The sequence below is a fragment of the Aulonocara sp. 'chitande type north' Nkhata Bay genome, linkage group LG8 (assembly GCF_057382095.1).
Source record: "Aulonocara sp. 'chitande type north' Nkhata Bay isolate Kocher_YH1m ecotype deep benthic linkage group LG8, A_spYH_male_GT1.1, whole genome shotgun sequence".
In the NCBI taxonomy this organism is placed as follows: Eukaryota; Metazoa; Chordata; class Actinopteri; order Cichliformes; family Cichlidae; genus Aulonocara; species Aulonocara sp. 'chitande type north' Nkhata Bay.
The window spans coordinates 2,865,853-2,876,180 of NC_141351.1; the positions used below are offsets into that span (position 1 = coordinate 2,865,853).

Below are 10,328 nucleotides of genomic sequence, written 5' to 3' on the forward strand. Positions count from 1 at the left end.
TTGTCTTTAAAACTGTTTTATTAAATACAGCATCAAATATTAGTTTGTATTCTTTTTAAGCACATTAGCAGCTTCCAGCTTCACCTCTGTCCTACCTACCTGCTGACCAATTTATGCTAAGACACCGAACAATAGCAAGAATGTTTCTGGGCACTGATGTGCTTCTTTTATTTCCTGTGTGCTCTAATATAATATAATACCATAAGAACTTGAAAACACAATGCAGGGTCTTTTAATTTCCCCCAGTTCATTCAGCATAGCCCCCCTGCTTTTAATAAAACAAACATGTAACATTGTTTCTTACATTACAGAATCAGGTTGTAACAACTTGCAAAGTCCTTTTTTTTTTGGCCTTGAAATCAACAGCCAGAGCTTTTTTTTTGTACATCACACTTTTTTAATTTTTGTATTTGTGTTTTTGAAAGATATATATATAAAAAACTTTTGACACTGACTCATTACTCAGTCCAAATCCCCTTGTAAAACATTGATATTTGGTACTTAATAAATAATAGTCCCTGGAAATCATTTTCAATCAGTTTATCCAAATGTGTTTTTTTAAATAGCCAATTACAAAATAAGTTACTTTAAAATGTTGGAGTAGTTCTTTGCTTAAATGTAAAAATAGTTTTAATTTGATGTGCTCCTGAACCAAAACAATGAATACTTGAAAACATCACCTTTAATTGTAATTTTTGAGCATTTTAGTGGCAGCTACCACAGTCTGCTGAGAAACAGTAAAAGTTAATTCCAAATAAAAAATAATGATTTTGTAGGACGGACCACATGGACATATCAGTGTCACAGAAACATTCAAATTACACTCCAGAAGAAGAACCTGAAGTGGGCCTTTGGGCCACAATATAAACTATATAAACAATATTTAAAAAAAATGGAGAACAACAACAGGCCATTGGACTTGCATCGTCAAAGGATTAGCAACAAGTAGCTATGAAATAGCTCTTTCAGTACCTCAGTGAATACCATCAAAAACACAGGAACTTAACCCTCACTGTTTCATGCCCATGTGTTGACCAGTGTTAAAGAATCCAGGAGACTCACAGGCAGCTAATGACAACCACAGCTTAACGCCATCATGTCGTCATACTGCTTTAAAACCACATTCTCCTCATCGTCAAAATACAACAGACTCATAGACTGGAGCGTGTCCGGCACGCAGCAGGGCGCTTCCACCTCATCGCTAGTAACCTTGAGTGCATGCATGATAGAACGCACTGTGGCGTGGTTGGTCGCCCTGATGCCTACCCCCAGCGGGAACGGACAGGAGCCCGTACAGTGATAGGCATTGTATCCACGGGGAGAGATGATCCAGCCCGACCAGCCGATCTCCTCGAAGTCAACAAACAGAGAAATGCGCTGGCAGTGCTGGGAGCTGTCGAGGGGCATGACACTGGAAGATGCACGAGGCCTTCTGCTGCGGTGCTCGGGGGCAGCCGGTTCAGGTTGGGCTTGTCCTGTGATGAGGTTAGGATAGAAAATTATGACCATTTTTACATTTCGATCACCTGCCTAATATTGAGTCAGTTAGTCTGCTACCAAAACAGCCACTAGACCCCTGAAGGTGTGCTGTGGTATCAGCACCAACATGTTAGCAACAGATCCTTTTAAGTCCTGTAAGCATGGAGGTGTGGCCTCCATGGTTCGGACTAGTTTGTCCAGCACACCTCAGACATACGATTGGATTCATATCTGGGGAATTTTGAGCTCAAACTTGTTGTTGTGCTCCTCAAACCATTCCTGATCCGTTATTGCTTTGACGCAGCTGAAAGAAACCAGAGCAATCAGGGAATATTGTTTCCATGAAAGAGTGTACATGGTCTCCAGCAATTCTTAAGTAGGTGGGACATGTCAAGGTAACATCCATATACATGGCAAAAACTAAGGCTTCTAAGCAGAACAAAACATCACATTGCCTATGCTGGGTTGCCTTCTTCCCATAGAGCATAGGGTTCCCTGGGTAAGAGACACACGCACCCTGCCATCCAAGTGATGTGTAAAAAAAAAAAAAAAAACCCAAACGTAATTCATCAGACCGGGCCACCTTCTTCCATTCACCATAGTCCAGTTCTGATGCTTGCATGCCCATTGTTGGTGCTTTTGACGGTGGACAGGGGTCAGCATGGCATGTGTATTCTGACAAAACCAGCATTAAATGTTTCAGCAATTTGAGCTACAGTGGCTCATGTGTTGGATCGACCACACCGGCTAACCTTCACTCCCTATGTGCATCAGTGAGCCTTCATCTCTCACGACCCCGTTGCTGGTTCCTTCTTTGGACCACTTTTAATAGATACTGACCACTGCAGAAAACAAAACTGCTGAGGATTAGACCCGGTCGTCTAACGATCACCATTTACTGCTCCTCAAACTCACTCAAATCTCACTTTGGCATTTAAATGACATAATGCTAGAACTTTACTCACTGATAAAAACTAAGCCGTATTTTTTATAACGTACTGTAACTGCATTAAAATGGATCCACATGAACAGCACACAGTCAAGAGACGGGTTAAGTGAACAAACTGTATTGATCGGTCAACTGGTGCTAAGCAGACTAGCATGAGATGTGTAGATGCCTCACTTTTTTTCTTTCATGGTGATCATCTGCCCTGAGACTTGATTAGCCCAAGTCTAAAAGACAAAAACAAACAAAAAACCCCACCAAGCATGAAACCAAAGCCCAGATGAGTTGCAGGAGTCCAAATATTCCACTTGCAATTTGCTTAGAATTTCTTATTAAGTTAAAAATGGCAAAATCATCTTGCCTGCCTAAATCAATCACTGTTATAACAGAGGAAAGGTCACACTGTGCAATATGCCCACATCTCTCTCACCACCTTACCAAAGTATGACTGGTTTGATGCTCCTGTCTGTTTGTCGTGTGAGAATATGACCAGGTAGGCGCTTGTGTCTGTCAGCTCTACATTCTGTTTAGATGAATGCAACACCGACTCCAGCCAGTTACCGGAAGGAAGTGTAGTCATCACCAGGATGCCGTTGTCCTCCTGACTGTTCTGGATCCACTTGGATACCTGACATTTAAAACAAGCATGACATCATCCCTCCAATCTAACACAAACCATGATCGTCATCATTATGAGACGTTTTTATTTGGAATTGATCATCTGACTTTTGAAATAATGACCAATGATTTAACTTAAAAGGAATTATTTTCTCACAACAAGCCTCAAACATTCATTTTAAACAAAGAAAATGAAGTTATGGATTTTTTTTTACTATTTGAGTGACATTGAAGACTTCCCATCCTTGTGTGTATAGTGGAACCAATCTGGAGGTGATGAGGTTTCCTCGCCATGGCTTCACAAGGTTCTCCAGCACCTCATACAGAGCCACCTGGAGACAAAAAAAGAGAGGAAAAAACCCCACCACCAACAAACAAACAGAAACTATCACTATTTGTTTTCAAAAACGTCAGAATCCCTGTTAAAGGCCCACGATTATCAAATGCTGCAGACAAAGAAACCGGGCGAGTACACTTAGTAGTTAGTGCGCCAAAATATTGCCACAATGTTTCCTGTACAATATAAGAAAAAAGTGAAAATGATTTGTCTTTAAAAGCAAGCAAACAAGAAGCATTTACTTTGTAGAAATGAGGCGTGTGAAAGCTTCCGGGATAAAACTTCCTTTTCTTTCGGAACCAGCGGAACTGCGCTTTGATCATTCTCTCATCTCTGCCGAAAGATGACAAGTTGAAGAAGTGAAAACTCTCTCCAGGTTGTCCTGCAGACGACAAAACAATATAAAAATATTTAGAGAAATGATGAAACCATACACTGGAAAAGCGCAGGCTTTTAAACAGACACATAGCCGTGCGCGATTGCGTCTTTACGCACTTATACGCATACTACTTCTTATTTTTGTGCGCCCTAGATGCAAACTCATTGGAAGATATTCTCGCGGAACAGCCGCTACTGTTGCTTCTCACCTTTATCGCTGAAACTCCGCACCGTGTTTCCTTCCAGAATGTCCGTCTGGCTTTTCGGGGTCCCATCCGTGACAGAAACCACGTTAAAAAGATCCAGCATGAACTGAGGAGCCTTCTTCTGAGGAGCCACCGCTGGTCTGGGGATATCCTTAAGATAGAAGAGACGATCCAGCTTCTGCTTGGCCATTTTCGTCGCGTCCAAACCGTCCTGCGGGATCGCCAGCGGGGTGACGCATCTTAGCAGCAGGAGAGCGAGGAGGCAGAGGCGCGGAGCTCGTGCCGTCATCTCCAGACTGGACTGAGCTCTACACCTGTGTGAGGGTAGGTAATAAATGAGGGGGTGCCCTTGTATTTAGCAAACAGTAAGAGGTGATTGGACCGTGACTGATGACAAAACACACACACAAAAAAAAACAAATACACAAAAGTATGGGTGGAAACGAGCAGAGATCCAGCTGTAAAGAAAAATAAACACACCACTAATTTGTCCGGCTTACTGTAGTTTACAAGACGCTCCTGTTCATTTGAAAAGTTAATTCAGACATGCTGTTATGCACGTTTTACGACAGATTGACCGCATGTGTTAAAATAGGTTCAAATGTATTGAAGAGAATAACTTTCACGTATTTAGTATTACACCCCTCGCCCTTCGGTGCCACCGTTTTATTCGCTGGACCAAATAAAATTATCCGATCATGATGTCTTGTCACCTTTGTCCCACGTCATGCGTTATCAGTATGAGGCCAGTCGCTGGAGAGCAAACGAACAACCGAGCCGTGACGCAAATGAAGCGCGTTTTCAAAAGCTGCCTATTAACGCGGACGTTTTCACAAAAAACTCTGCCAGTGTTTGGACAGTGACTCAGAGTTAACAGCGTGACGTGTTTATTCCTCAATTAGGGCGAATCCCCGCTGACCTCTGATCAATCAAGTACAACAAAAGGGATCAAACTCTCGGGTTTGTCACGCTGATCGATGGCTCAATCTCCTCTCCCGTTGTTAATCAAATCTACGACCATTACACGGGAATGATGATCCCCCTCATTACTCACATTTAAGACCATGAAAGAAAACGTATCACTGAGTAGCCACCCAGTCAGATAAGCCTGAAAACAGACAAAAGCAATAAAGACTAGCAACAAAGAGGATCAAATGATTGGATTTACTGAAACAAGACTTGGATTTAACTCAACTGCTTTGACTTCTTTTTAAACTGCTTTCAATAAAAATGCAAAATTCATGTTTGGATATACAACCTTGTTTCCAAAGGGCTAGACAGGTGTGTAAAAACCTGAATGCAATAAACATGATTGAAAAGCTGTAGATTGCATAACTAATTAGTTTCATTACTAGCTTGGAGATGGCAGCACTGAGGTGAAAGACGAAGACAATGGTGAAGATGCTCAGATTTTGATTGGGAGTGACCAGAATAGACAGGACTGGAAATATATATACATCAGAGGGTTAGAGCGGCAAGGTTGAGATGGTTTGGACATGTGTAGAGGAGGGTTAGTCGACATATTGGACAAGGGGTGCTGAATATTGAGCTGCCAGGCAGGAGGAAAAGAGGAAGATCTGAGAGAATATTTGTGGATGTAGTGAAGGAGGATATGGAGAGGGCTGATGTGACAGAAAAGAATGCTAGGGTGAGATGGAGGCAGATAATCTTCTGTGGCGAGCCCTGAAGGGAGCAGGATAGTATTAAAAGAGCCTCCCAGAGAAGCTCAATCTTTCAGAATGTAAGGTAGGGTGGTGTAATAGGAGCAATGGCTGTAATCTTAAAATTTCAAAGAAAGGTCAAGTTTATTTATATAGCACATTTCAAACAGCCGATGCTGCACAAAGTGCTTAAAAATATAAAAATGGCATTAAGAAGCAACAATGTAATCCAGTAATAACAATATAAAACAATAATAGGACAATGAAAGAATTAAAACAATAACTAAAACTATTTCCAATAAGACCAAAATGCTTGGGCCATAGTGTGTCAAAAGCCAGGGCATAAAAATGTGTCTTTAGTAATGATTTAAATTGCTCAAGTGTTTGTGCAGATCTAATATTTAGGGGGAGACTATTCCAAAGTCTGGGACCTGCCACAGAGAAGGATCTATCACCACGAGATTTGAGATAAGTCCGTGGGATGGACTGCATTAATTTTGGGCTACACGTCATGGTTTGGAGCATAAGCAGAGAGGAGCTCAGATAGGTAAGGAGGAGCTCGGGCGTTAAGTGACTTAAAAACAAAAAGTAAAAGTTTAAATTGGATCCCATAAGAGACAGGAAGCCAGTGTAAAGAAGCTAAAACTGGGGTTATATGCTCTCTCCATTTGGTACCAGTTAGCAGGCGAGCAGCTGCATTTTGAACCATCTGAAGACGATGGATGGTGGCCTGATCTAGACCATAATACAATGAATTGCAGTAGTTCAATCTGCAAGTAAGAAAAAGGTGAATAACACGTTCAAAGACGTTAGCCGGGAGGTATGGCTTTACCTTGGCTAGCTGTCTTAACTGAAAGAAGCAGGACTGAACTACTGCACTCACCTGCTTATTCAATTTAAAAGAACCATCAAAGTAGACACTGAGGTTTTTTATGCCAACGTCAAGGCAGCGTAATAAGAGCTGGGGATGGTCTGACCCTGCTTTTAAAGGTAGATAAACTTGCAAATCATCAGCAAAACATTGAAATGAAATGCTGTACCGCGAGAAGATGGAGCCCAATGGCAACAGATAGAGTGCGAACAGGGCAGGACCCAAAATAGAGCCTTGAGGTAGACTGTATTTAAGAGGGGCTATTTTGGAGTTGTGGGGGCCCGTATCGACATGAAAAGACCTTTCTGACAAGTAGGACCAAAACCACTGTAGGGCAGATCCTTTTAGGCCAGCATGAAATTCTAGCCGTGATAACAGGATGTCATGGTCGACCGTGTCAAAAGCTGCTGACAAGTCCAACAATAAAAGGGCAGCAGGGCTGCCAGAGTCCAGAGTTAAAAGAATATCGTTAAAAATCTTTAAAAGTGCCGTCTCAGTGCTATGAAGTGATTTAAAACCATTGAAATTTTTCAGAGATCATATTAAAGTCAAGGTGGGCCTGCAACTGTAAGTAGACCACTTTCTCCAAAACTTTAGACAGAAAAGGAAGCTTTGAGATTGGCCTGTAATTGGACAGAACAGTTGGGTCGAGGTTTTTTTTTAAAGAAGAGGCTGAACTATACCTTGTTTAAAGCATGATGGGACGCAGCCTGTAGCAAGGGACGTATTAATTAATCTCAGGATAAAAGGCCCAACAGTATTAAAAGTGCTTTTAAGCAAGCTTGGAGGGAGACAATCAGAGGGGCAGTGTGATGATCTTAGGTTACTAACTACCGCAGTCAAGTCATTAAGGGAGACAGGATCAAACTGCTCTAAGAGCACATAGGAGAAAGACTCGGATCTGAAGCAGCGGACGACGATACAAGAGCCCTAATCGATAGAATCTTGTCATTAAAAAAAGCTAAAAAATCATTGCAAATACTTGGTGGAGGAATGGCTCCGGCATTATCACGTAAACCAAGAAAGCGATTAAGGACATTAAAAAGTACCTGAGGCCTGTGACTGTTTACTGACACTAAGTTTGAGACAAACTGTGTCTTTGCAGTTTTTACAGCTTCTTGGTGAGCAGAAAGACGAGTCCTTAAAATCTGTAGGGAAACGTGCAATCTGTCCTTTTTCCATCTCCTTTCGGCGCGTCTGCAGTCGCGTATGTTCGTTCAACCATGGCTCTGATAAATGCTTAGCGCGCAGTCCCGACCGGAGCAATAGAGTCCAAGATATCAGTGCAGGAGGAATGAAGAATGTCCGAAAGGTCCTCAACACTTTTACAGTTGGAGTTCATTATTCCAGAATCCATAAAGGCAGCAGAAAAAGCGGCGCTGTTAGAGCATTAAGCGCTCGCTTTTTGCGCGCTGGGGCATACGGCTTATCTACCGAGCAGCGTGTTAAAGTAAGTTTTTCTCCACAGTCACAGATGCAATTTAAAACAATACAGACATACAAATAAGACTCAGCAAAACTATCACCTTCTCTGGGATCAAACTCAACCGGCCCGTGGTCTGACCAATCAAAAATCACCCTCAAAAAATGAGGCTCATATTTGCTGTGTGTCTCCAACACAGGAGAAGATGGAGTGATCAGCGTGATAAAAAAAAAAAAACCCCAAACAAACAAAAAAAATCTATATTCTGAGAATTAAAAAAACAACAACAAATAAACAAGATGATGAGGAGAAAAAAGACAAAATGCATAAAAAAAAAGTCAGAATTCTGAGAGTAGAGAAAGAACTTTGACTTTTTCCCCTTCAAGTCTTTGGAAAATAAAAAAGTCAGGGTAATTTTTTTCTTTCCCCTAGTGGGCAAAATCCTCTCTTATAATAGTACAATGTTGGCTTAACATCACTTAAAAAACAACAACTAAAAAAACAACAACAACAACACACAACTACATGATCTAAACATGGAAAATGAACTGGTACTGGTTTTCTATTCTAATTGCACACTGAAGGCACTTTCTACTACAAGCCTCATTATGCCTTTACTTTATGTCTTTCTTCTTACTTACTCAGAATAATCACTGGTTTGGCTTTTCGATCAGTTGTCTTGTCTGTATGTTGTTGATATACAGACTTTGAGGGACCATCGATCGACTCATTCAAGCTTCTGATTGGTAAACTAACTGCTGTAACTCCTGCTTCTGTTTTCTTTGTAATATTTTCAGTTAAACATATCATGTAAATTATTTGCAAACAATTGAATTCTGTTTTAATCTGCATTTTACACAGAATCCCAAAATAATTTGGAAACAACAGTTAATTGAACTATTCAAATGCTATTAATAAACCTAAGGAGGAGGAAGAAGAAAAAAAGATAAATTGCTTTAAAATTTACACTAAAATAGGAACTATGGAAACCACTTTTCTGTCTTGTCAGGGTATGGAGCAGTGTACTGAGTGCTTAATGCCCAAGAAAAAGTCCCCTCTCTAAAAATTCTGTTGTTCTAGACATGTGCGCTGTATATGTAAAAGCTTGTGAGACTAGGATACCCTTGGACGTTTACACTGATTTAAAGCAAGGCCGATGTTCTCATAAGCAGTTCAGGAAAGATGGTAAATGGACTGATTCTTATATAGCGCTTTTCTTCTCTCCCGGAGTCCAAACAACATGCCTCATTCACCCATTCACACAAGCACTTCTAAGCTCAAGTGCAACCTAAACTACATTCACACACATTCATACTCCAATGAACGCATTGGAGGGCAACTTGGGGTTAGTATCTTGCCCAAGGATATTTGGCATACAGACTGGGGAAGCCAAGGATTGAACCACCAACCTTCCGATCAGTAGCTGATCTGCTCGACCACCTGAGCCACAGCCACCCTTTCTTTCACATAAAGAAATGTTTTCTGAAATAATCAACTTACAAAGCCATCTTTTCAGTGAAGTACATGCAAACCTGTAAATGCAAACCTTGTTGATCATGAAAAACGTTCAGCACTGATATAAATGATCTGTTTTGCGATTCCACCCAGTGTTTGTTACTGATAGATGCTAAAGACCTTATTTTGACATCTGGACTTCACGTTCCTGTCTTAGATTTGCAGACTAGAGGTAATTCTAATATCTGACATTTGAATTTGAAACTCCAGCTAGTTTAGTGTAAAGTCAGGCGAAAACAGGTAACCAGGCTCAGTCTGAAACAGGCCTCCAGGAAAGCCGCTGGGCTTTGTGACCAAACATCATGTAACCTTCACACCATTTGCTCTGGTACAAAGAAAAGCCTCTGTAGTTCAACAGAAGTTGTGTTTCTATCCGTTTCTTGGCCTGCAGCAGTGACTTCTTTTGAAGTTTCTGCTGCCTGGCACCTTCATGACGAGGACAAGCCTAAATAAAATCATTAGTCCTGCTCAAGGAATTTCTTGGAATGTATAACAGCCTTAAAAATCTTTGTTATGGTAGCACTAAAGCAGTGAGACATACTGTTTTGTGAGCCTTTTCTATGTTTACAGGTGAATTTAGTTACCTTTGGACAAAATCAGCTGCGCCCCCTTCTCCAGTCTTGCAGTGCTAAACTAAGTTAACCAGCTGTTGGCTGATTGGTAACTGTCAAAAATGATTGGAAGGTTTCCAAGCCTTCTCCTTCGTCTTTTGGGTCTGCTTGCACTTAGCAAAGAAGTTTAAAGATTCATTATCGCCACCCACTGGACGGGAGTGTGGATCAGACACTTGGCAGAGGGAGAAAACAAAATAAAAACCTCTCCTGTTCTTCTTACCAACTTTGGCAAAGTAGTGACACATCAGAAAAACATATACTTATGTGCAGTTGTTTGAAC

At 41.2% G+C, this 10,328-nt stretch overlaps 1 protein-coding gene across 1 annotated transcript; it reads right to left on the bottom strand.

Moving 5' to 3' along the window:
* On the bottom strand, nucleotides 1-10,101 carry LOC147322853 (bone morphogenetic protein 2-B). Its single transcript, XM_086304714.1, has 6 exons — nucleotides 10,019-10,101; nucleotides 3,968-4,278; nucleotides 3,623-3,762; nucleotides 3,259-3,375; nucleotides 2,864-3,053; nucleotides 1-1,475 (listed from the first exon to the last, which is right to left on the bottom strand). The coding sequence occupies exons 2-6, from the start codon at nucleotides 4,251-4,253 to the stop codon at nucleotides 1,069-1,071; spliced, it is 1,140 nt and encodes a 379-aa protein (XP_086160840.1). The 5' UTR covers nucleotides 4,254-4,278; nucleotides 10,019-10,101; the 3' UTR covers nucleotides 1-1,068.
* Between the last annotated feature and the right edge of the window lie 227 nt (nucleotides 10,102-10,328).

What these genes read in the sequence shown, in the direction of transcription:
- LOC147322853 (XM_086304714.1), bottom strand. Translation starts at nt 4,253, where the DNA reads ATGACGGCACGAGCTCCGCGCCTCTGCCTCCTCGCTCTCCTGCTGCTA. An exon ending in GCGGAGTTTCAGCGATAAAG is followed by an intron (nt 3,763 to 3,967) that starts GTGAGAAGCAAC and finishes TGTCGTCTGCAG; the next exon opens with GACAACCTGGAGAGAGTTTT. An exon ending in TCTTCAATGTCACTCAAATA is followed by an intron (nt 3,054 to 3,258) that starts GTAAAAAAAAAT and finishes TTTAAATGTCAG; the next exon opens with GTATCCAAGTGGATCCAGAA.